Source organism: Hydra viridissima, unplaced genomic scaffold, assembly GCF_058129835.1.
Source record: "Hydra viridissima isolate aposymbiotic clone 2 unplaced genomic scaffold, HvirCarnegie_v1 scaffold_1, whole genome shotgun sequence".
Taxonomy (NCBI): Eukaryota; Metazoa; Cnidaria; class Hydrozoa; order Anthoathecata; family Hydridae; genus Hydra; species Hydra viridissima.
The window spans coordinates 36,912,365-36,939,139 of NW_028324300.1; the positions used below are offsets into that span (position 1 = coordinate 36,912,365).

The 26,775-nt window shown below is 29.2% G+C and overlaps 1 protein-coding gene and 4 pseudogenes across 1 annotated transcript; all 5 read left to right on the forward strand.

Annotated features, from left to right (window-relative positions):
• The first annotated feature begins 9,630 nt into the window (after positions 1-9,630).
• On the forward strand, positions 9,631-10,899 carry LOC149894784 (uncharacterized; annotated as a pseudogene).
• A 152-nt stretch (positions 10,900-11,051) lies between these two features.
• On the forward strand, positions 11,052-13,292 carry LOC149894785 (uncharacterized; annotated as a pseudogene).
• Positions 13,293-15,290: 1,998 nt separating this feature from the next.
• On the forward strand, positions 15,291-16,124 carry LOC149894786 (uncharacterized). The gene is made up of 4 exons (XM_090079722.1): positions 15,291-15,499; positions 15,688-15,738; positions 15,831-15,920; positions 16,003-16,124. Exons 1-4 carry the CDS (start codon positions 15,454-15,456, stop codon positions 16,122-16,124), a joined length of 309 nt encoding a protein of 102 aa, XP_089935848.1. The 5' UTR covers positions 15,291-15,453.
• A 3,578-nt stretch (positions 16,125-19,702) lies between these two features.
• LOC149894787 (uncharacterized) lies at positions 19,703-20,375 on the forward strand (annotated as a pseudogene).
• A 163-nt stretch (positions 20,376-20,538) lies between these two features.
• On the forward strand, positions 20,539-24,797 carry LOC149894788 (uncharacterized; annotated as a pseudogene).
• Positions 24,798-26,775: the final 1,978 nt, after the last annotated feature.

Sequence of the window (26,775 nt, forward strand, 5' to 3'; positions counted from 1 at the left end):
GTCTTCCCATAAAAAATAACACTTACTAATACAGTGATCAATTAGTTTATGAATGTCTACTAAAGATAATTTAGTTCATTGTATTAGATCATCTCTATCATCGTTAAGCATATCAGTAATTGCAACAGTTACTTTATCAAGTAGCACTGATGGGTATAAATTAATAACATCAAACGATACTTGAATTTCGTCATTAATAAACCATTCTTTTGCTGTTGATACAAATGAAGATGAGTTTTTAACACGGCATTCATTTTTATTTAAAGTTGGTTGTATGATCTCAACAAGATGTTGCAAATGTTATATTGGGGAAACAAGGAAAAAGATTTCTACACGAGTTCAAGAACATAAAAACAACGTTACAAAAGCCAAATGGGAAACATCTGGAATAGTGGAACATTCACAACATTGTAATGGTAAAATAAACTGGGAGAACCCTAAATCACTTTCTATAATTTCAAACAACTACACAAGGAAAATTCGCGAGGCTATTGAAATACAACGTATACAATGCACAAAACCTAAAGAAAACAATTTAAATCGCAACAGTGGCAATTTGGTGATGACTCACCATTGGAAACCGTATTTTGTAAAACTAAAAAAAAATCTTGAATATGTGACGTTGCAATGACATCATTTGGTTACGTTTATTATAATTTTTTAATCGGTTTTTTTAAACTGTTTCATTAGTTTGGTAAGGGCTCTCACCATATGAGCCGAAATATTACATAAAAAAGAAAAAAAAATAATAGTATGATACCGTATATGGTGCTTTAATAATTATAATACATTTACACATACTATTAAAGATGTCACTTAAATTTTATATATATATATATATGTATATATATATATATATATATATATATATATATATATATATATATATATATATATATATATATATATATATATATATATATATATATATACATATATATATATATATATATATATATATATATATATATATATATATATATATATATATATATATATATATATATATATATACATATGATATATGGAATATTAGTTAACAATATTATAATTCAATGCTTTATTTTATACCTGCCAACAGTTTTAGCAGGAAGATAGTTTCCTACATGATTAACATGACCAGCTCCCTTTACTTTTGCAAATTTAGTTAAATTCTGGTCATAGATATATAAAACACTGGATCCGGCATAGACAGAAATAGTTGAAGCCGAAAAAAGTTTGCCATGATGACGTAGAATGAGGCAAAAACATGTTAAAAGAGCGTATAATTTAATTTAAATGTCATGCTGTAAATTAACACAATATTTTTTATATGGTTGTATGATGTAAAATTTATATGGAATTCTTAGAAGTCTAACAATAAATACAAAATTATACATCTATATTTATGTATAATATATTTATCTATAATATACATATATGTTTTTGTACTATTTATTTCAAGATTTGATATTAGTTTTAAAATGGTTGATTCTTGAAGTGCTTTTGGATGTAGAGCTAGATCTGCTAAAGGGGTTTCAAGAAGTTTTTATAGGTAAGAAAGTTGTTCATATACATTTGAAACATTTTATTCATAAAGATTCAATATAATTTTATTATGTAGATTTTAAATGACAGGCACAGTATGTATAATGAATCTTAGCTAAGCATTCTTAAATGGATTTCCTGTAAATACAGAAAAAAGAGAAGCATGGGTTCTTGCAACAAAACGAAAGAATTTTGTTCCCTCTTCAGCAAGTTATGTTTGCTCAGATCATTTTTCTAAAGATTGTTTTGATGAAGACAAAACATTTGGTTTCTGCTTGAGAAAATATCTTAAATCTGATGCAGTACCAACAATTTTTGATTTTCCAGAACATTTAAAACCAGCTACAAATAATATTCAGAAAGTACCCACTGAAAGAAAACTGATTAAAGAAGAAAAAAGTGAAATAAATATAGAGAATACAGGAGATTGCATCAAATTTGATTCAGACAATCTGCAAACTGTCAAAAAGAAGTTGTCTTTTGTCTTAGATGCATATAAGTTACAGAAAAAACGTATCAGATGTGTAATGCAACAAAAGCGCAGACTCAACAAAAAAATTGCAAAACTTCAAAATGTGATCAATGAATTACAAGGTAAATGTTTGATTAGTGATAAAGCTACAGCAACTTTAAGTAGTCTTAATCCTGATATTAAAGTTTTAATTCAAAGAAAACTGAAATCCAAAACCAAATTAAAATATCCTCAATCATTGCAAACTTTTGAATTGACATTACATTTTTATTCAGCAAAAGCATATGATTTTGTCAGACAGTCCTTTGACAATTGTCTTCCTCATCCAGATACTCTTAGACGGTGGTATAGAAGTGTTAATGGACAACCAGGCTTTACTCATGAAGCATTCCAAGTTTTAAAGTTAAAAAATGATGAATCCAATAAAAAAATTATATGCACTTTGATGATGGATGAAATGTCAATTCGAAAGCAAATTGATTGGGATGGACATAAATCATATGGTTTTATTGATTATGGAACAGGATTTAATGATGACAGTTTTGGTGTTGCTAAGGAAGCTTTTGTTTTACTGTTAGTTGCTGTTAATGGACATTTGAAGATCCCAGTAGCATATTTTTTAACAGATGGATTTAATTCAAAAGAAAAAGCAAATATTATTTCTGAATGTCTCATTAAAGTTCACGAAACTGGAGTTCAAGTTACTTCTTTAACCTTTGATGGCACAGCTGCAAATTTATCTATGATGAAGATTCTTGGTGCTGACTTTAGTGATGTAAGAAATCTGAAACCATAATTTCAACATCCAGTAAGTGCAGAACCAGTATTTTTAATTCTTGATGCCTGCCTTTATGTTAAAATTGGTTAGAAATTACTTTGGCGAAAAGAAATTGCTAAAAGACAATAATAATGGTATTATCAATTTTGCATTCATTGAACGGTTGTAAGAGCTTCAGTCAAAAGAAGGAATTCATGCTGCTAATAAACTGAAAAAAAATCATATAGAATGGAAACAACAAAAGACGAAGGTGAAGTAGGCAGCACAAACTTTAAGTCAAAGTGTTGGAGATGCTCTTGATTTTTGTGAAAATAAATTAAAATAAAAAGAATTTCAAGGTTGTGGGCCAACCATCAATTTTGTTCAGTTTATAGTAAAAAGTTTTGATTTACTAAACAGTTGAAATTTTATTGGTAAAAATTATAAAGCTCCTATCTCTTCGAGTAATTTGGAAGACTACGCAAATTTTGTCAATTTTGTATGTCAGTACTTGTCCAGTTTGACAGAAAGTGCTGGTAAATTAATTTGTAAAACAAATTGCAAAACTGGTTTTATTGGATTTATGTTTAGCTTTCAATCAGTTATTCAACTTTGCAGATATTTGATTTTATCTTCAGAGAGTCAATTCAAACTCTTGTTGACATACAAATTGAGTCAAGACCACATTAAAACGTTCTTTAGTGCTGTTAGAAGTCAAGATGGTTCTAACATTAATCCATCTGCAAAGCAATTTATGACAACATACCGACGTTTGCTAATACACCACTTGTTTAAACACATAAAAACTGGGAGTTGTTTAGCCCAGGATGCAACAGAAATACTGTCTGTAACAGGAGGAACTGTGAATCATCAGGAATGTAAATTCAATGATGATGATCTAACTGTTTTTATAGCTAATGATGATATTACACAAGTAAATATTATGGAACCACCACAGTTGTCTGAATATTCTGAAGAAGTGGTGAAATATATAAGTGGATTTGTTAGTAAAAAACTAAAAAGATCTATGAAATGTAAGGCCTGTACTGCCTCTCTAACTGATGATAATTCACAATGTTTACTTGTTGAACAGAAAAGTAGAGGTGGTCTTCTTCATCCATCAAAAGTTGTCATTGTAATTTGTACTATTGTTGAAAAATTTTTAAGGCAAAGCATTCCAGACATATCCAAAATCAAGGAACTACAAATTTTTACAAAATCTATTCCATATCTAAAATTAAATATCCGTAGTCATTTTTCAAGGACTGATAAATCACATCCAGGAACTCATTTGAAGATAATCATTAGATTAAATTGATCAACTTGATTATTGATGCTTAATTACATGTGCGCTTATACCATACCTCATCCTGTGCAACAAGTTATATACAAGGAGTACGAGTTCGAAAAAAAAAGACCAAACTAGTATTGTTTAAAAATCAATAAAAAAGTGTTTATGCTCCTAATAACACATTACAAAACATTTGCAAATAATGCAAACTATTTCTGAATATATATATATATATATATATATATATATATATATATATATATATATATATATATATATATATATATATATATATATACTATATATATATATATATATATATATATATATATATATATATATATATATATATGCAAAATAGTGTATTATTATAATATAATAATACAAAGACTCTTGTGCGTTTGAGAGTGCTCAATACTATTGAATAATAGGGCAATATTTATTTATTTATATAAAATGAATAAAAACACCTTTTAATGGAACTCTAGTTTAATGCTTTTCGGCAATCATCACCCATAGTGTATATCGTAAATTAAAAACCGTTTAAAAATTACAAATTAAAATCACGGTAGAACGAGTTCTGACGTTACTAAACCGAAACAAAAGAAAAAGACGTCAAAGGTTTTAGTTCCTGTTGTCGAATAAGGATAGCAAAAATTTCTTTGCACGACGGCACTTTGATATTATTTCATATCTTTTGTTAAGTAAGTTTTCTCCTTTATATGATAATAAATGAAATTTTTCGCGGAGACAAAGATTACAAACTTTTGCTGCTTGATTGCAGGGCTTGCATTGTGCTACAATCTTCCATGTAATCACCGGTTTCAGATTTTTAGATTTTAGCATCCATATTTCTTAGGAAAGTTCGGTGTCATTTTTATATTTAAGTGCGTTGAAAGATTTAAGATGGTTGGCATATCTAAGTTTAAATGTTGTTTCGCTTATACCGAAATAAACTTTGTCTTTGAATTGAGGATCTCCAGGTTTAGTAACGTCAGAACTCGTTCTACTGTGATTTTAATTTGTAATTTTTAAACGGTTTTTAAGTAACGATATACACTATGGCTGATGATTGCCAAAAGGCATGAAACTCAGAGTTCTATAAAAAGGTGTTTTTATTCATTTTATATAAATAAATAATTATTGCTCTATTATTCAATAGTATCGAACACTCTCAAACGCACAAGAGTATTTGTATTATTATACTATAATAATACATTATATATTTTGCATAAATTTGCTCCGACAAGTTGAGCACTCTTCTCAAGTCGTCAACAAAATGGAAAAAATAAACCTGAAATACTCAATCAAAAATATACCGATTCCATCTGAAAAAGAATACAATTTAAAACTACTAAACAAAACAGAAATGCTCGTAAAGAAAATGAGATGGAAGGCGTTCTTCTTCATAAATAACTACCCAAGAAATGATTCAAGTTATACAAACTACGGAATTAAATCATCAAAATGCCCACCGCAAGTAAATGAAATGCGTTCTTTTGAAAAAGACCTTATAAACCTAATTAAATCTATAAAATTTTGCAAAGTAAACTGCAAGGTTCAGAACAATATGCAAAAAGACTTAAAATCCATACGCACATCGCATAAAACATTAGTAAAGGCAGATAAAACATCTAATTTGTATAAGTTATCTAAAGATGAATACAACAAAGTGCTAACAAATGCAATTACTTCAACCTACAAAAAATCGTCGTCAGATTTAAAAGATCAAATAAATAAGGAAGAAACCTTTTAATCCACCATGAAGTGTATAATAATATTGAGATAAACGGATCGTCCGGTTTTTTTTTCACTTTAAAGAACCATAAAGACAACTTTTTTAACAACCCTTCAGTTCGCCTTTTAAATTCTTCGAAAAACGAGGTAGGAAGAATTAGCAAAGTCGTTTCATCTAAAATTATCCACGAATTAAAAAGTAAACTGCAGTTGAATCGATGGCAAAGCACCAAATTTGTTATAGATTGGTTTAAAAACATTAAAATAAAACCCCTTTGGAAATTTTTAATTTTTGATATAAATGACTTTTATCCATTGTCTGAAACCACTCTTACCAATGCAATCAGTTTCGCCGAACAACATGTTGTTATAAATGATGATGATAAAAAATTAATATATCATGCAAAAAAATCTTTAATTTTTAAAAAAACGATGATACTTGGATAAAAAAAAGAGGCTGATTATTTGATGTCACAATGGATGCATTTGATGGAGGTGAAGTTTGCGAACTAGTTGGTATCTTTATATTGTTTCAGCTTTCTCAACATTACGATAAAAACAATTTTGGCTTCTATCGTGATGAAGGACTTGCTATTTTTTAAAATAAAAGCGGCCAACAAATGGAGAAAATTAAAAAGCATTTTACGCATATTTTTAAATGTAACAACCTAAATATCTCCATTCAATCTAATATTAAAATTTTCAATTATCTGGATGTAACATTAAACCTGATCGACAGTTCATATCAACCATATTGCAAACCTTATAACCAACCTTTGTATGTTCATTCTGATTCAAACCATCCACCTAATATAATAAAAGAAATCCCTCGCACTATTGAGGTAAGATTACCAACTATGGCAATAAATGAAACTGTGTTCAATAACTCTATTCTTCTTTATGAAGTGGCTTTACGTAAAATCAGGATAAAATTCAAAACTCACCTACCAACCGCAAACAGACAAACATCAAAGTAAACATCGTAAACGTAAAATTATATGGTTTAACCCCCCCGTTTAGCAAAAATGTTGAAACTAATATTGGAAAGCGCTTCTTATCTTTAATTGACCAACACTTTCCAGTAGGACACAGGCTTCATAAAATTTTTAATCGAAACTATATTAAAGTTAGTTATAATTGCATGCCTAATATCAATTCTCTAATAAATGCACATAATAACAAAATTCTTCAAAGGGATAAATGTAAAACAAGAAAAAAATGCAACTGCATAGACAAAAAAAATTGTCCTTTAAGTAACCAATGCCTTTCTTGCAATGTCGCATACCAAGCCACTGTAAATTGTGGAGATCTTCAATTCAAAGACAAAAGCTTATTTCGGTATAAGCTCATTTGCTCATTTGCTGGTGGAAAAAAGACAACTTTGTGGCGAAACCTAAAACCATCATCAACTCTGTATTGTCGCCCTTTGCGTTTTCAGTTTGAAAAAGAGTTTAAAGATATTATAATCTCTGAAGAAGCTCAACTAAAAGAAGAAATAAGGAATTTAAATTATACAAAAATTATATTAAACAATGGAAAAGTACTTCAAGTAAAGCATGTAATTGAAATAATAATGATTGATGGAAAAGTACACACAGCTTTATCTGAGGCCACTAACTCAAGTCAGTGTTGCTCTGTCTGTAGATGCTCACCAAAAGAGATGAACAACATTGATGCCTGCATAGTAAGAAATTACCAGGCAAAAGGCTTGCAGTATGGTTTATCTACACTGCATTGTTGGATTCGATGTTTTGAATGTTTTCTGCATATTGGTTACAAGTTGCCTATCAAAAAGTGGCAAGCAAGAACAGCAGAAGACAAAGCACAAGTTGCTGAAACAAAGTCTTACATCCAACAAGCTTTTCTTCAACAGATGGGCCTTGTTGTTAATCAACCAAAGTCTGGAGGATCAGGTACATCTAATGATGGCAACACTTCTCGACGAACATTTACTGATGCCATTTCTTTCGTAAATATCACAGATGTCAATAAGGAACTAATTTTAAAATTGCACATTATTTTGTCAACCATATCAAGTGGCTATAAAATAAATACTGAAAAGTTTACCATGATGTGTACAGAAACTGCAAAGCTGTTTGTGAAACTGTACCCATGGTACTACATGCCACAAAGCCTCCACAAACTGCTGATCCACGGCCCAGCCATCATTAATAGAATCTCACTGCCAATTGGAATGATGAGTGAAGAAGCACAGGAGGCAACAAACAAATTTTTCAAACGGTTTCGTGAACGTAATGCTCGAATAGCTTGAAGATGTATGGCAAATGAGGACATTTTGAAAAGATTTCTATGCTCATCTGATCCTGTCATAGCATCTTTGAGGCAAACCTGCATTCCAAAAAAGAAAAACTTTCCTGTTGAGGTTTTGGAGTTATTATTATCAGGAGATAACATTGCAAATTTGTAAATACTTCATTTAAATATATGCAGACATAGATGGTTGCCTTAAAGTTGTAAATTGTGTTTGAATGAGTTGATAAGACAGGAAAGTATTTTTTTCATAAGATTGTGTACCTATTAAAAACAGTAAAATGTAATTTTTTAATGTTTATTCTGTGGATTGTGTTTGAATTGAGTTGATAAGATGTGAAAAAATGCATATTTTAATTTTTTTTTTTTGCTGTATATATAATTATTAAGAAAAAAAAAATTAATAAAATCATATTTTTAGTCACAAATATGTTTAGAAGCTCTAAGTATGTTATTTATATCAAACTTAATAATATTTAACAAAAAAATAATTTTGGCACAAAAATGGGCATTCTGGCCCACTGTGCCACGTGGCCTTCAAGATAAGGACCGATGGAAAGCAACAGTTTCGTCAGTTTATTTTATACACTGGCCCAGTTATTTTTCGTTCAATATTGTCAGTTACTGCCTATATTCATTTTTTGGCATTAAGTGTTTCTGTGAGTATTTTATTACAGGACAACGACAAAATACGTTTACAATATCTAGAAAATGCTCGTGAACTTATAAAATATTTTGTATATAACTGCAAATACATTTATGGGCCCACATTCACTGTTTATAACATTCATCATCTGCTACATTTACCAGATGACTGTTTATATAATAATTGCTCATTGGATCTAATATCATGTTTAAAATATGAAAATTTTTTGCAAAGGTTAAAAAAATCTATTCGAAATTCTGCTAATCCAATTGCTCAGGTGGCAAAGCGACAAACTGAATTCCAAAATGCTTTTATATCATTACATAAGAAAACATTGTATACAAAGATATCAAACATAAGAAAAGACAATTGCTTTTTTATTCAAGGTAATGATGTCGCTTTTGTAAAAGAATACATAGATAGTGATTCATTTTTGTGCGATGTTGTCAAGACAAGGAACCTAGACAATTTTTATGATTCTCTAATGAACTCATTAGAGTTGAATATTGCAATCTTTCCTTATCAAAATAAAAGAAAATCAAAAAGAAAATTTCTTCAAAAAGATGATTGTCTTAGAAAGAGTCTGTCAACCAGAACAACGTGGTTTTGCAATTTTTCCATTACTGCATGAAATTGAAAGAGTTTAGACTTTGTTTCTGTTGATTATATTTACATACATTTTTTGTTTTTGAAAAAAAAAATTCCTGTTAATTTGCCTATAAATTATATTTTATAGAATTAAATTTTTGTACTTTATATTTTTATTATTATATATGTCAGATATACTTTTAATGTTGTTCTTGTTTTATAAGATTTAACCTTTTTAAAATTAAAATTATAACTCTGGACACTTTCTACTTAACATTTTAAGAAAAAATAAAATTTTAATCCATTTAAGATCTTGTGAGTGTTACCTAGTTAACTTTTTGTATTTGTAAAATATCTAAATAAAACATTGTATTTATACTTATACTTAGTGTAGTAAGTACTTATGGCTTGGTGTCGAGCTGTATGGCAAGAAGATGAACTTGAGGAGGAAGGTGTTATTCCATCATGTTGGGTAGATAGTCAGTTTGTGTATTTGCCATCAAAGATAAATGTTTTATCTGCTGCAAAGGGGCATGCTAAGTCTGAGGCAACTTGGCAAAAGTTTAAAGTACTGAAAGAGATGATAAGGAGTTATGTGAAAGTTATGAGTTTTCGTCAAATGAGGAAGTATCAACACTTGATAAGAGTGAACCGCTCAAAAAAGAGACTAAAGTAATGAAGTATACTTTAAAAAAAGCAGCAAGTAGCACTTGTAAGATTAATCAAGTTTCTTTTTTTAAATGTTAAACAAAAAAACCTATAAATTGCTTTACTTACAATAATATTTAGATAATTGTTTATAGACTTTCGATTTTTTGGCATATCATAAAATTAAGTTTTATGGCCATAACTTTTTAAATAAAATTAATTTGTTAGTAGCTTATCCTACTCCTTTACAGTTTGAAGCTTCTCAAAAAAAAATTGAAGCTCCTCCTCCTAAACGATTAAAGAAATTGAAGGTAACAGACAAGGGGAAATCAACTTTAACTTCTCCTTTAAAAGAGGAGTGTAAGAATATTTCTATTTAGTTCTAATTCTGTGAAAAAACTAAATAAATAATTTTTATTAAGATTAGGATTTATATTTATTATTTGAAAACATTTCTTTTTTAGCAACTTATCCAACTCCAAAGTGTAATGGAAAAAGTATGTATTTTTTTGTAAATATTGTTTTTTGTTTTATGGAAATTAAATGGCGTTGAATTTTATTATTTAGTAACAAAATGCCTAAGGTTTTAATATGTAGTTATTTATTAGTTGGCATGATCTTTGTATTTCAGTGTTTGTATATTTTCAGTTAAAAAAGAGTTATATGAAAGTTTTAAACTTTACTCAAATGATGAGATAGAGTTTAAAATTGAACAGAGAAATAAAGATAGTCAAATTAGCAATGCTTATGCAAAGAAAGCAAGTAACAGTAAATGTAAGTAAATTTTTTTTTCTGTTCTAGTACTGGTCTTGGAAAATTTTTAACATATGCTTTTGTATTTGTTTCTTTTTTCTCAAATAAAAATGTGTTAGTTTTGTTTATTTTTCCATAAAATAGTTCCAAAATCAACCCAGCAAGAAAAGAAGAAGGCTTCAGTTATTCCTTTAGAAGAAGGAAATTAGTAGATATTGAACAAAAAAAACTATGTATAATAAATAACATCAGAAATGTAAAGATTTTTAGTTTCAATTTTTTAATTACTTAACTACAGGCTTTCAATATAAAGTTATTCATTTGCTGACTGAATTGAAAAATTGTTGCTGATATAAAAACCATGTAAAAAAAGGAAAATAGTTTTGAACTTCATCAGTGTAAATCTATCAAGGAGTTTCATGATTTTGATCAATCACTTCTAGATCAAGATGTTGCAAAAAATGTGGTACATTATTGTTATTATGTTTAAATATGTTATTTTGATTCTTGAATTTTACAATCGAAGTTGTAATTATACACAAGTTTCTCACTTTACACTTACACACATGGGTGTAATCTTATGGTTGACTAAGTAAATTATTTCTCCGCTGACCTAAACAAGTCAAGAGCAATATTTTAGTTGCTGTAAAGGTGGAAGGATAAAATAACTGAAGTTACATCCCTGACACACAGTTAAGTAATATTTGCAAAATGATCAAAACGTTTGTAAGTTGCTCATATGCATTATCACTTATATCTGTGTTATCTTGTTAATTTAGAAACAGAAATTATTTAACATTGGTGGCTTAACATGCAGTGCTATTGCAAAGGGCATGCTTTCAAAGTAAGTAATTTTATTAGGAAAAACAAACTTTTAATGCATTCACACACAAACACATTCACACCCACACACAGATATATATATATATATATATATATATATATATATATATATATATATATATATATATATATATATACCACCTCATATAATAAAAGAAATCCCTCGCACTATTGAGTCAAGATTATCAACAAGATTATGGCAATAAATGAAACTGTGTTCAATAACTCTATTCTTCCGTATGAAGAGGCTTTACGTAAATCAGGATACAATTCAAAACTCACCTACCAACCGCAAATAGACAAACATCAAAGTAAACATCGTAAACGTAAAATTATATGGTATAACCCCCCGTTTAGCAAAAATGTTGTAACTAATATCGGAAAGCGCTTCTTAGCTTTAATCGACCAACACTTTCCAGTAGGACACAGGCTTCATAAAATTTTTATTCGAAACTATATTAAAGTTAGTTATAGTTGCATGCCTAATATCAATTCTTTAATAAATGCACATAATAAGAAAATCTTCAAAGCAATAAATATAAAACATTAAAAGAATGCAACTGCATAGACAAAAAAAATTGTCCGTTAAATAACCAATCCCTTTCTAGCAATGTCGTATACCAAGCCACAGTAAATTCTGGGGATCCTCAATTCAAAGACAAAATTTATTTCGGTATAAGAGAAACTACATTTAAACTTAGATATGCCAACCATCTTAAATCTTTCAACGCACTTAAATATAAAAATGACACCGAACTTTCCAAAGAAATATGGATGCTAAAATCTAAAAATCTGAAACCGGTGATTACATGAAAGATTGTAGCACAATGCAAGCCCTAGAATCAAGCAGCAAAAGTTTGTAATCTTTGTCTTCGCGAAAAATTTCATATATTATCATACAAAGGAGAAAACTTACTTAACAAAAGATATGAAATAATATCAAAGTGCCGTCGTGCAAAGAAATTTTTGCTATCCTTATTCGACAACAGGGACTAAAACCTTTGACGTCTACTTGTTTAGCTTCGGTTTAGTAACGTCAGAACTCGTTCTACCGTGATTTTAATTTGTAATTTTTAAACGGTTTTTAAGTAACGATATACACTATGGGTGATGATTGCCGAAAGGCATGAAACTCAGAGTTCCATAAAAAGGTGCTTTTATTCATTTTATACAAATAAATAAATAAATAAATAAATATTGCTCTATTATTCAATAGTATCGAGAACTCTCAAACGAACAAGAGTATTTGTATTATTATACTTTAACAATACATTATATATTTTGTATATATATATATATATATATATATATATATATATATATATATATATATATATATATATATATATATATATATATATATATATATATATATATATAATCTTCGCAATTTAGAGTGATGTCAAATAAAGTTATTAGTCTTTTTACTATGGCTAGAACAAATAAGCTTAGTTTCAGAAAGACTAATCTGATGAAGATTCTGTGTGGTATTGAGTTATTATAATTCAGCAATTAATGCTAAAGTTTAAAGTTTTGTTGAGTATTTTTTATTTTTTATGATTTTTGCCTATAAAAATATAAATGCTATATATATAGTTTTTCCGTTTAAGACTGTTTGCCTGATTTGTACAGAGAAAAAGAACTTCATGCTGTTGATAGTATTTTAACACATGCACCTGACAGAAAAGAGGGCGGAGTACGCCAAAAGTCGATTTTTGGATATGATATAGAGGAAGAAGAAGATTTTTTAAATTTATAATATATATAAATTCTTTCCAAAAGCACATTAAAAAGTTCGTACTTATTGTTAATACTTGTTATCGTTAATATTTATTATACCATATTGTTGTATGAATTATTATTTTCTTTCCTATTCTTAAGAAATAGTGTGAAAACATAAATTTCAACCTTAGGAAATCAATCAATTAAGTTATCCAATAAGTAATTATTAACAACGTACTTACGTTGTGAATTTGCGTCTTTTAGAGGTAAAAATAGGACGTCTGAATTACGTCCTAAAAAGACATCATTTGGCGTTGCCATTTAGAACCAGTTCTGAATGTCTTAATAAAGTCGCAAAAATACGTCTTAGTTACGTCTTAGAAAAACGTCCTTGTTAAGTCATATAAAGACGTCATCTGGGGTTGCCATTTAGAACCGTTCCTGAACGTTCCAAAAAGACGTCTTTTCGACGTCATATAGACGTCGGCGTTTCTACTGGGAGGTGATTGAACGTTAGGTTTCTGTTTTTACTTACTGTATTATTTCCTGCAGGTTGTTCTGAACTGGCTTATGAAGCAGCTACGTTAAAATAAACTGCTCTTCCATTGCTGTTATAGCTTTAGGACTTACTCAATATGGATGCTCATAATGTCATCCACCTTATCTGGGCAAACATGTAAACGGCGCACCCCCATTAAATTCGATAAAAACTACAGTTTACGAGTTAGGGTAACCTGGGGCAAAGCGAGACACCGGGGCAAAGCGAGACACCAAGGCAAAGTGAGACAGTTAGGTTTTCTAGCTTTGTACAGAATTTTTGTAAAATGATTCAGTAATTTTGTTTAATATATTAAAAATTTCATGTTTTTTTATGTTTTAAAGTAGTTACCATCAGTGTTTTCATATTATATGACACAGAAAAGTCGGTTTAAAGCTTACGAGTTGCGTCAATTTGATTGAAAATTTTTTTTCTTTCTGATATGGAAAAAATCCATGTACGCTGCCATTTTTTACCACATAACAAACATAATATTGAGTTTGTAATCATTTCTTTGTTATCTTTCAGCTGCCACTCTTATTTTTATGTCAGATTATTTTGTTTTAAAGATATTTAAGAAGTTTATAACTTCACATTTACGGGGAAAGTGCGACAACGCTAGTTACTGAAAAAGATCGCTCAAGTAAACGTTTAGGATAGCAAGTTTATAAACTTTATAAGTCGTCAAAGTAAACGTTTACGATAATATCATTTTATGAAAGAATTTTATGTAAAAATAAAACAAAATTTTATTAGAAACTTTAAAAGAATATAATATAACTTTGTTGCCATTTAGTGACCAAAAATTTTTAAATGAGAAACTACAAGAGAAAAACTAATCAAGCTAACTGGAACGAATGTGGCATGAAAAATGCTATAACAGCAATAAAGGTGAACAAGATATTTTTAAGAAAAGCTTGTAAAAAATTTAGTGTGCCAAAAGATTTACTACATCGGCATAAAAAGGCTTCACTTGAAAGTAGTTAATATACTATATTAATTGGAAGATTTAGAAAAGTGCTTTCTGACAACCAAGAACAAGATCTAAATAAGTATATTAAAGATATGGACAATTCATTTTATGGTCTCTCAATGATGGATATTAGATTGATAGTATTTGAGTTCTGCAAAAAAAATTTAATTCCAAATCCTTTTAACAAAGATAATAAATTAGCAGGAGAAGACTTAGTGCGAGGCTTTTTAATCCTTGTGTACACAACCAAATTTACTAACATTGTTAGACAACTAGGGTACCAGGGTACACAACTTTTTTTTTCAGGCTTTAAAATGTAAATTCAATGCAAACTATAATTTAAATTATTTTTTTATTGTTTATTGTTATACATTATTTTATTTAAAATAGTTTTTCAATTATTATTCAAGTTATAGTGCTGGAATAATATAATATTTAGATAACAAAAGAAAATTAACAACTGAGTTATGGAGGAATTATCAATAGCAGAATTTGAAAGGTAAAATAAATTTAATTCTAGTGTATTATTTTATTGAAAAATCACAATATTGAATAATAAAACTATAACTTTATTTCAGATTATGTGATGTAGAAAAGGAGGCCTATTTGGTTGCATTGATAGGATTCAACAGTGATATTTCTAGCAATAACTCTGATGGCGAGGATGGTGATTGAGTGCCTAACAATATGTTAGAGCGTGAGGTTTCTGATGATGATAATGTTTATATTTCAGGTTAGTTTTAATAAAGTCAGACCAAAATATGTATATATATATATATATAAATATATATATATATATATATATATAAATATATATATATATATAAACATATATATATATATATATATATATATATATATATATATATATATATATATATATATATATATATATATATATGCTTATTTATTTATTTGCAGATCCTCAAGAAATTCCAATGCCAAAAGAATTAGATATATCTGCAGAAGAAGGTACTTAACTTACTGCATTTTGCAAATCTTAATCACTGAATTAACTGGTGTAAATATTTCCATTTTTTACTTTTTAAACTCATTATTTTCAGACAAAGAAAATGAAGAAGAAATAGAAGCATCCCAAGGTAAAAATAGTGACAATGAGAGAAATGATAAAAAAGCAGTTGAAGCACAAGAAGGTAGTTAATAAAAGTGATATACAAAGAGTCATTATTATTTTTATTTTATGTTTATGAAATAAATGTTTCTTCTTAATTTTAGCAGAATCACAGAGAATTTACATAGCTAAAGGAATTGTATGGAATAAAATCCCTTCTCAACAAAATAAAACCCCATTTCGAAACATAGTGCGTCAGCGAAGTATTCCTAGTAAGAGCACCTAAACACTCTCGATTAGTGACATTTTCTTAAAGATATTTACTGTGGAAATGGCAGATATTGTTACTCGACATACAACTAAAAAAGCATTCTCGGTATACTCATCACTCAATCTCAATACAGATTCTAAAAGAGAATGGAAGCCAGTTACAGTTCAGGAAATATATTCTTTTATGGCTATTTTGATTTGTTCTGGTGTAAATAACTCTAATACTGACCACGTTAGTGATATGTGGCATTCTAGCTCATACCCACTATATCGAGCAACAATGGGAATCAATAGGTTTCGAAACATAATGCGTTTTATTTGATGATGCCAACACTCGCAAGCAGCGCAAAATAACAGATAAAGCAGCTCCAATTCGTGATATCTGGACAATGCTTAACAAAAATTTATCACAAATCTATAAGCCAACAGAAAATTTAACAGAAGATGAGCAACTTTATCCTTTTCGTGGTCGCACAAAGTTTACTCAGTACATTCCCTCAAAACCAGCCAAATATGGCATTAAAATATGGTGGGTTTGTGATGCTGAAAATGCTTTTCCTCTTAATGGTATCATTTACACTGGGAAAACTGGTCATATACGAGAAAAAAACCAAGGTGAAAGAGCTGTTAAAGAACTCGCAGTTGCGTACAAAGGCAGTGGGAGAAACATTTGCATGGATAATTTTTTTTACTAGTTTATCTCTTGCTCAACAATTGCTCTCATGGAACTTGACTATAGTTGGCACATTAAAGAAAAACAAACCATACATTCCACCGTTAATGGGTCCAAATAAATCAAGAGAATTATACTCATCTATATTTGCCTTCCATGAAAACATAACAATGTGCTCTTACGTACCAAAAAAAAATAAATCAGTAATTCTTTTATCAACAATGCACTCTGATGTTGCTGTAAATGAGGATCTAAAAAAAAAGCCACACATTATTACTTATTATAACAAATGCAAAACAGGAGTTGATACCATGGACCAAATGATAAGTAGATAAACTACACAACGTCACACTTTGAGATGGCCACTGGTGATGTTTTTTAACATGTTAGACATCAGTATACTTGCATCGTATTTGATTTATTATGAAAATGATAAGATGATTAAAAAAAAAAAGCAATCAGCGAAGGTTGTTTATGCGCCAATTAAGTGAAGAGCTTGCTAAACCAATGATAAACATTCGGTATCAAAACTTGCAGATAAGAAGGGATTACAATACTAAGATTGCTATTGAAAGTGTAATTGGACAGCAAAGTGTTTTAGTGGATCAAATTTTAATTCCATCAGTTGAAAGAGATTCATCTAGAAGAAAAAAAATTACTGGTTCTTGCCATATTTGTTACCAACAGCCAACAAAGAAGAGAAGAAAAACAAGAAAGAGTTGCTCTCAATGCAATAATCCTGTGTGTGACAAACATTCATTTGGTTTTGTTAAATGTGTTGAATGTAATATACGAGTGTTTTTTTCTTAACTTTTTTTATAAACTTTATATTTTATTTAGAAAAATGTAGCATATTGATCACTGAGTTTTTAAGTTCAACCAATCTTGAGATTTCTTATTGCGGGTACCAGGGTACCCGGTTGCGTCCACAAAGCATGTTCACTTCAAACTTAATTATTTTAAGAAATTTTTTTGTTTCTAGTATTTTTTATGCACAACTATGTTAAATTTGAGCCATATAATGCATATCTAAATGCCCAAAGTAAAATATTATCTAAAAACTTATCTACATTAAAAAATGTGCTGTAGTGGGCACCCGGGTACTCAGTTGTGCACACAAGGGTTAAAACCCCATCCTGATTTATCTCTAAGAAAACCAGAAGCAATTTCTATAAACAGAGTAATTGGTTTGAACGAAGATAATATTAAAATCTACTTTAGTAATTTAGAAAATTTGTTAGATAAATATCACTTTGAGCTACATCAAATTTTTAATTGTGATGAGTCTGAGTTGTCATGCGTCCATAAGCCATTAAAAGTTATCTCATCTACAGGAAAACGGTGTTTTTCATCAGTGACAAGTGGGGAAAAAGGAGTCACAACAACAATTTATGTGCATATAGTTCTGTTGGTCATTATGTACCACCCATGATGATAATTAAGCGCAAAAAAAAGAAATTATTACTCACAGATAATGCTCCAGTCGGAACTATTCAAGGATGCTCAGAAAATGGCTGGGTTAATACTGATTTATTTTTTGAATATATACAACATTTTGTTAAGCATGTACGATGCACCTTGATCAACAAAGTTTTACTTATATTTGACGGTCATCGTTCTCATACCAAAAGTTTACAACTTATAGACTATGCTCGTTAATATGGATTGTTTTTGCTATCGCTACCACCACACTCAACTCATAAACTTCAGTCATTGGACCGAGGATTTTTTAAGCCTTTGAAAACCTTTTCTAATCAAGCATGTATGAGATGGATGCGAAACCATTCAGGAAGACGAATACAAAGAGAAAATCTTGGCGAAATTTTTAATGAAGCATATTTAAGCTGCTAGTATGGAAAATGTTACTTCTAGTTTTGGAGCAACTGGAATTGTCCCATTTAATCCGCATTTGTTAGAAAATTAATATCCAAGGATATCTTTAAGTGTTGATAATAATAAAATCAGGTTATCCATACCTCATGAAATTCACTTTGAATGCGATAAAAAAAAAGAAAGTGAAATTTTACAGCAGCCAGAGTTGACTACATTAGAATTTATGAGTCATGATAAATTAAAGCCAACTGAAGCTTTTTAGAGACCCCTGCTACTTCAACAAGTTCTTTTGAAGACATACTTCAAATTCCAAAACTTTATCCTAGAAAAAGAAAATTAGCTGAAAAATCTCAAATTATAACTAGTTCTCCATATAGGAAAAAAATCTTACTTGAAAAGAACAATGAGAAAAAAACCAATAGGAAAAAAAACAAAAAACAATAAGAAAAAAAATTTACTGAAAAAGAACAATGATAATAAATTAAACAAAAAAAAAAATATAATAAAGAACAAAAAGAAAAGAAAATTGAAGAAATGCTTGATTGAAAAAAATGTAAACAATGAAGAGGAATGGTTTTGTCCAGTTTGTCTAAGGAAATGGTGCAATGGTACCCAAATTGACTGGATAACTTGTTGTGTATGTACTGTTTGGGTACACGAAGACTGCATATTAAACGATGTTTGCTTTTTATGTGAATAGATTTTATTCAAATTTTTTTACTAAATGAAATCTGTCTCACTTTGCCCCAGGTTTTGGGGAAAGTGAGACAGGGTAGTTATTATCATTTTAAATTTAATTATGTACTAATGCAACAACCTATCACCATAAATATTTAAGAGATTATTAGACACATAATGTGCTAGTGACCTGCAAAATTTCTTGTTATGAAACGCGATTCTTCTCAAGTTATGATCATTCTCCCTGAAAGTGTCTCGCTTTGCCCCAGGTTACCCTAAATACAATTTGCTTTAAATCCAAATAATTGACAAAAAAACAACAAAAAACAAACGATTGATGGGAAATATTTACGATCTTTTTAATCACGTTTTAATATTTCACTCAAGCTTAACTTCTCAAACCTTAGAAAATGTCTCTTCTGACATATTTTATTGAACAAATTAACGAAGAAAATTTAACAAGATTTCTACTGCACCACAGAATAATGGACTCTCAGAACTATTTTGAAAGTGGACATGGCTATGAATGTTCAAAAGTATAATCGCTGTCAAGTAAATATATTTGAAAAAGTCTTAAACTTTAAGTTATTAAAGTCTAAAGCTTTCTTAATCTTGACATAAGTGTTTTTATTGTTTACTTTAGCTCTGTTTTAAGTTTTTTCTTAAACTAAGATTTGAGTTTCTCATTGTTTAACTTCAGATTTCTGGGACATCTATTCCTTTAAATTTATTGATGTTCCTAATAGAAATCTTTTAGGTGCCCCTGGCCAAGTTGTTAAAATAGACGAGTCATTAATGTTTGAAAGAAAGAGCAATGTACGGCATGTTCTTGAACAACGTTGAATATTTGGAGCATATGATGTAACAAATAAAAAAGGATAATTAACCCATGCAGAGGACCGATCTGCTGCATCATTGATTCCCTTAATTCAAAGATTGGTGGCTGTTGGTTCAACCATTCATTCAGATCAATGGGCTGCTTAGAATAATTTGAATAGCATAGGCTATAACCATCTGACAGTAAGTCACACAAGTAACTTTGTTGACCCTGTGACCCAAGCAACATCAAACCACGTTGATTGAAGCGAAGAATTGAAGTACAAAAACGTATTGGTAGTAGATTAAGAAAGTTGAAAAAACCAATAAAGGACTTGGAGTGGAAGGAAAATTATCCAATGCTACAATTAACTGTCTACTAAACTATTATGGAATTGCTGTTAGGCAAAATGTAAATATTTTTGAAGGTATGAAAAAGCCCATTCTTGCAACATTGCTTCATGTATCTTCATCAGCTGAAAATAACTGGCATGATCATTGCCTTGATGGTATCAATAGCTGTCGTTATAAACAGGACAAAGCTAATAAAACATCTACCTACAAACCAGGCACAGGCCTTCCAATCTCAGTTGTCAGCCATTTAAAACCTTTATACATCAATCTATCTCAAGAAGAACACTTTAAAAAACGTCTTCATGGTAAGACCCAAAACCAAAATGAAAGTTTTAATGGGATGATATGGTAGCGCATACCCAAAACAAAGTATGTTTCGTTAACACAGTTGGAGTTAGGAGTATATGATGCTATTTCAAACTTTAATATTGGAAGAAAAGCAAGTGTTCTTTTTTTTTGAAAAGTTGAATATGATTCCAGGAATATATACTCTTCAAAGTTGTTCAATCATGAACAAAAAGCGTCTAATGTTTGCGGAAAATCAAAGTTGGACAACATCAAAAAAGCAATTCAAAGTTATTCGTGGATGCAAAAAAAAAAAAAAAAAAAGGAAGATGCAGATACTGACAATGAAAGTAGCCTCAATGATCCTGGTTCATGGTGTTATAAGTAACTGTTTTTAAACTGAGATTTTGATTGAAAATTTTTGGTACAATTAGTTTTTTTCAATATTTAAATTTTTGATCTCCCGGCCATCCTCTTTCATTAATGGTATGTTCAATCTGCATGAAACTTTCAGCAAATGTTTATTGCATCTAGTTTTATAATTGGAACTAAAGGTTTTGCAATATTGTAAAAACTTTTTAATTTGTACAAGCTTGATCTTAAAAAATTTTGTTTTTTTAATGCACCATTTTAAAAATTTCAGTGTAAATCAAATATTTATATTTTTAAAATAGCTTTAGTTCAGTTTGTAGATCAACATGCTATTAACCATTTTCCAGAATTTCATACCCTATATGCTTTCAGTTACTGAGATAGTATGGCCGGTGTGGCACAAACATTTTTGAATATTGATCATTCTAATTGGTAACCATAACAACTAAAAAAATTATTTTTTTAAATGTTGCTACCTAGTTCTTTCTCAGAATATAGATGGTTTTTTTTTAAAGAGTTATTTTAATTAAAAAGCTTTTGAGGGGCCTTATACCTTAATAATAATAATACAGACGATTTTACAATGGTGAAACCGAAAACAGCAGAGCCCACACTTAAGCCCCCTACATCTAATAAAGAATAATTAATCACAAGACAAAGATAACCTCCAAGATAATTGGAAGAATGCAGAGTTAATAATGCAAATGAAGATGAAACTAATTATATAGATTGCTATTTAATTAATATACCTACATCAAACAATAATGCTATTATTAACACAAATGATTCAGAGAGTTGGAAAAGTGACATGGACAAAGAAATAAAATCATTAAGGAGTGATGACACCTCCATTGTTACAGAGCTCTCAATAAAAAAGAAGATAGTTGGGGGAAAGTGAATCCATACGATTAAAGGTATAAATTACAAAATTTTGTGCAAAGCCAAAAGTTTTGTTGCAAAAGGCTACAAGTATATTCAAGGAATTGATTATTTAAAAACTTTTTCAAAAATATCTTGGATGGAATCTGTACGAATATTAATGCAACTTTCTATCCAAATATGACCTCATTTTACACCAAATGGTCGTGTAAAGTGCCAGCTTACCAAATTTATGTTAACCAATCCTGGCTATGAAAAAACTCAGAACAACAAACAATTAGTATGGAAAATAAATAAATCACTTTATGGTTTAAAACGGATTGGTAGAAAATCACAAAATGTTTTAAATCGATGGCTCCGTGCAAAATCGTACTATCTGCTATCTCCGCCCAAAACAAAATTGATCTATCTGCTATCTCCGCGTAAAACAAAATTGGACTACTCAGCGTAGTTAAGGCGAGTAAGTAAAATTTTATCCGAGAATTCCAACAAAATTCCTAACTTTGACAATCTATAACTTAGGTTTTGAATGAGATGAAATAAATTTGAATTCAATATTTTTTATGAAAACTATATCTGCTTGTGTTAAAAAAAAAAAAAAAAAAAAAAAAAAAGAATATTTAGACAGTATTTAGGGTTTTTGTAAAGTGTATATTTGAGGTACTTTGCGATTTTGCTCTGTCGGTTTGCATCAAATTGACGTAAATGAAATTACAAACTGTCCTTAATTTGGACATGATTATAGATCAAAAGAGCTAGAACATTTATAAAGTGTTTAAAGCTGATAATTTTATAAAAAATGTTATTTTTACTTAAAATTACTATGTTACCCACTTATTAAGTAAAAGTACTCAAAAAAATGAGATGGTGGGAGTTGTAGCTCTTTTTCCTTTATTTTCTCAATGAACTTTCTATTGTGTAAATGTATTTGCAATAGTTAAGATATTTCCAGCACCAAGCAAGGTCTAAATTAAAAAATAGAGTCCGAGAGCATGAGATTTCACAGGTCTGGAAATTATAGCTAATGCCAACATTTTAAATATACCGTAATTTTAAATTCAATCACGCGATAAATAAGTCAATTGGTAAACTTTTTCTTATAAAGCTTTTATATAGATACTTTAACTATATAGAGGAATTTCAGGCTAACGAATCATAATGTTTCCTTTCCCCAAGAAGAAACAAATTTTCAGGTTGCACAAAAACTGAATTCGCTTATATCAGAAAATAAATATTCATTAGGAGAGCTTATTGCTCCACAAACTTTCTTCAAACTTGTTTTAAGAAACAATGAAATACAAACTGAAACATTTACTATAGATGGCCGAGTACATCCACTAAAAATAATTAGAGAATACATAACAAAAAATCATTTGATATAGCTATCTAAAAAGAATTACTAAGATGCAGGATGTTGAGCAAGATGAAGAAACCAATAACTTGAAAATAAAATTAAAAAACTTTGAACGAAAGAGACATCTTATGTTATGGCATGACACTTCGACTATATGCAATCACAGTCATGTCTTAATGACAATTTCATCTTTATTTGATCCAGCAATACATTACACATCTGAAGATTATCAACGAAAGTATAATAAAACCATAAACATTCAAGCGGTTGTTGAAGCTCCTATATGGTATATGTTTGGTAGATGTTCAGCTACGGATGAAATGCTTCTGTACTCAAAACAAAGAATAAATGATATTATTGACATGAAAGACCCTATTAAGATCAATGGTGTTGAAACTTACGATGAAATGAGATTCTTTAAAGGTGATGGTCCTGCAGCCCAATTTGAAGCAGGTCAGCAAAAGGGAGGAAATTATGTGTGCTGGGTTTGTGACATTAACGTTGTAGAGCATTCAAATTATTCACATTCATTACATTGATTTGCATCGATTTATAATATCGACAAGAAAAAGTCCTATTTACAAGAACAATTAAGGAGGAAAAGTCATGATATAGTAAACAAGCTTTATACACATCAAAAAAAAAAAGAAATAATAATTGAACTGAATCAACGCTGTGTAAAGTTCACTGAAAATGAATCAAAACAAAAGTTAGACTTAAAATTAACAACAACCATGTGTGGTATTCAAAGAGTTCCAAGTTTCATATTTTATCAACCTGATATCAGTTTACCAGAAATTGGATTATCAAAATATGAATTATTAATGGAACCTCTTCATGACGTTTTTAATCACATAAAAAATCTTCTTGCAGAACTGCCCCATCATTTTGATAAAAAAACAAAAAGAGAAATTGAAAGAATTATTAAACTTTCTTTTGAAGGGAAAGATGTAAAAAGAGCTGTTGACAACAGGTCATGCATGATAAAAACAACTATATATTGTCAGCAGAAATTTCCCCAAAATCCTTTGACCGATATTTTTATTACAATGTGCCCAATTCAAGAATTAATATACAATCCAGAATCTGAGCGCACCAACGAACATATATTAAAAATGTATCTAGTGGTATTTAAGCATGTAATGTTGGTTATGTCTAATCTTGGAGAAAATTTGAATGTTTTAACAGTCCGAAAATTTTATGGCAAACATTTCCACTGTCTAGTGACTCATATTCCTGACCAATTAAGAATTATTTCAGGTAGAGCTGCAAACACTGAAAAAGAAGAGAGACAGTTTAACTTTATCAAAACCACAACAAGCGCCACATCAAATCGTTACCCTAGCCATATTATTTCAAATGCATTAATTAGGATGCAAGTATCCAATGAGTTGAATAGTAAATTTAGTGAAATTCCCTTAATAGAATCATCAACTTCAACGTAATATAAAGTCATTCAACCAAAGTCTAATACAACTATATCATTTGAAATAATAAGAAATTATCCGAATGAATATCAAGCAATGCTACAAAAAATAGGTGATTTTCTTATTGAACCAAATGTTTATTGGTGTGAGACAAAGTTTGGTGTGGAGCTTTATGATTTTAAAAACGTGACATCAAGTAAAAAGACTTCACATCATTTTAGAACAAAAACAATAATAGAAGAACTTAATTATGTTAAAACTTGCTGGAATGAAACATGCTTGGCGAGTGCTAATATATTAATACCTGCATATAAGATAAAAGTTGAAGATAAAATTACCAACAAGACATAATTAATATTTTTGAAAACATTGAAAAACTGTTCCTTATGAAATATAAATTGTTTTAATTTTTAAAATAGTTTTCTTTTTTTTTAAACAATTTTTCAATAATAAAACAAATAACTTTGTTTTATTTTGATGTTATCTCAAAAAATTTTAATATTGGTTATATTTGTTTTATTAATTTGTTTATTTATTTGTTTATTTATTTGTTTTAACTGTCTTTTTTATAAATTAACTTCTGTTTTGTAAACATTTTTTTAATGGCTATAATCTTGTTGTGATATTAACTTACTGCTATTATTATGTTATATCTATAAAATAAAAGTTATGAATGGATAAGAAAACTTAAAATTTTTTTTGAAGTTGATATCAGGAGATAAAAAAACCAATTTTTTAGTCTTTACAGGTCTTTTGTTTTAAAGCAAAAAAAACACCAAATATACAAAAAAAAAATTCTCATTATAAAATCTAATTGTCTTAAAAAATGGTCATTTACTACCGTTATTATACAATTTAATATTCTTCAGAAAAATAGTCAAATAATTTAACCAAAAAAGTAAGTTTTTTGCTTTTTTTAAAAAACAGTAAGTTTTTACTGTTTTTTAAAAAAAGCAAAAAAACTTACTTTTCCCACCCCTGGTTAAATTATATATATTTTATGATAAAATACAAATAATTTAGCTTTTTAAGTTTTAATTAAACTTTAATTAATTCACTGCAAACCCCTCCACCCCCTCCTCCTCCCCCATCATTGGGGCTTCGGAAACTTAGCCACTGCCATGAAATAATTAGATCAAAAAAGGAAATAAATACTTATCTCAATAGTAAAAAAAGCAAGTAATTACGTTAAAAATAAATTTTAATAAGACTTCAATTCAAAACTATGTTGCGCAAATAAACGTGTTTTTGCAATAAAATGTCAAATGGTTTATTGCAGACCAGATATTTAACGGAAATATCTCGATTGTTCAAACTAATAATTGACTGACGGCAGTTTTTTGAAAAGCACCTTAACTACGCTGAGTATCTGCATTTTCCGCCAGCTTTATTTTTGAACTATCTGCATTCTCCGGGCGTTCAAAGTTTTTATTGGATGAAATTATGCGCCTTGTCAAAATGTGATTTCACTACAAATGGCAGATCTGATAATAAAAGTTGTTAATAAGAAGACAGTAGTTGCATTATTTTCCATCTATTCCTGAGATATAAATCTGTTTAAGTTTTAACACAAAGTTTCACTTGCCACATTTGATTTTGTGTAGAAGTAATTAATTTAAATAGTTATATGATATATGGTATGTTAATGCAAATGAAAAATTTACAATATTTTTAGAACATCATTTTAGCAGCTAAAATAAGAACAGTCTGCATCTACTCTAATCTCAATTCTGAACTTAGTAAGCGTATACACATCATGAATTGATCAAAATCTAGTTGATCGCAAAACCAATTGTATGTATTCAATTTAATATGAAATTAAAATGCTACTGGATTAAGAAAAAGGTTTTACAGTTTTACGAGGCTTATTCGAAACATTGTTTGGTGTTTTTCAAGTTTGTCTATTTTCAACAGAAAAAAAAAAAGTAGTGTTACTGTGTAATCTATATTATATAGGTATACTATATAGCATATAGCAGTCAGTCATGTTTTGGTT

What these genes read in the sequence shown, in the direction of transcription:
- LOC149894786 (XM_090079722.1), top strand. Translation starts at nt 15,454, where the DNA reads ATGTTAGAGCGTGAGGTTTCTGATGATGATAATGTTTATATTTCAG. An exon ending in TGATAATGTTTATATTTCAG is followed by an intron (nt 15,500 to 15,687) that starts GTTAGTTTTAAT and finishes ATTTATTTGCAG; the next exon opens with ATCCTCAAGAAATTCCAATG. An exon ending in AGCAGTTGAAGCACAAGAAG is followed by an intron (nt 15,921 to 16,002) that starts GTAGTTAATAAA and finishes TCTTAATTTTAG; the next exon opens with CAGAATCACAGAGAATTTAC.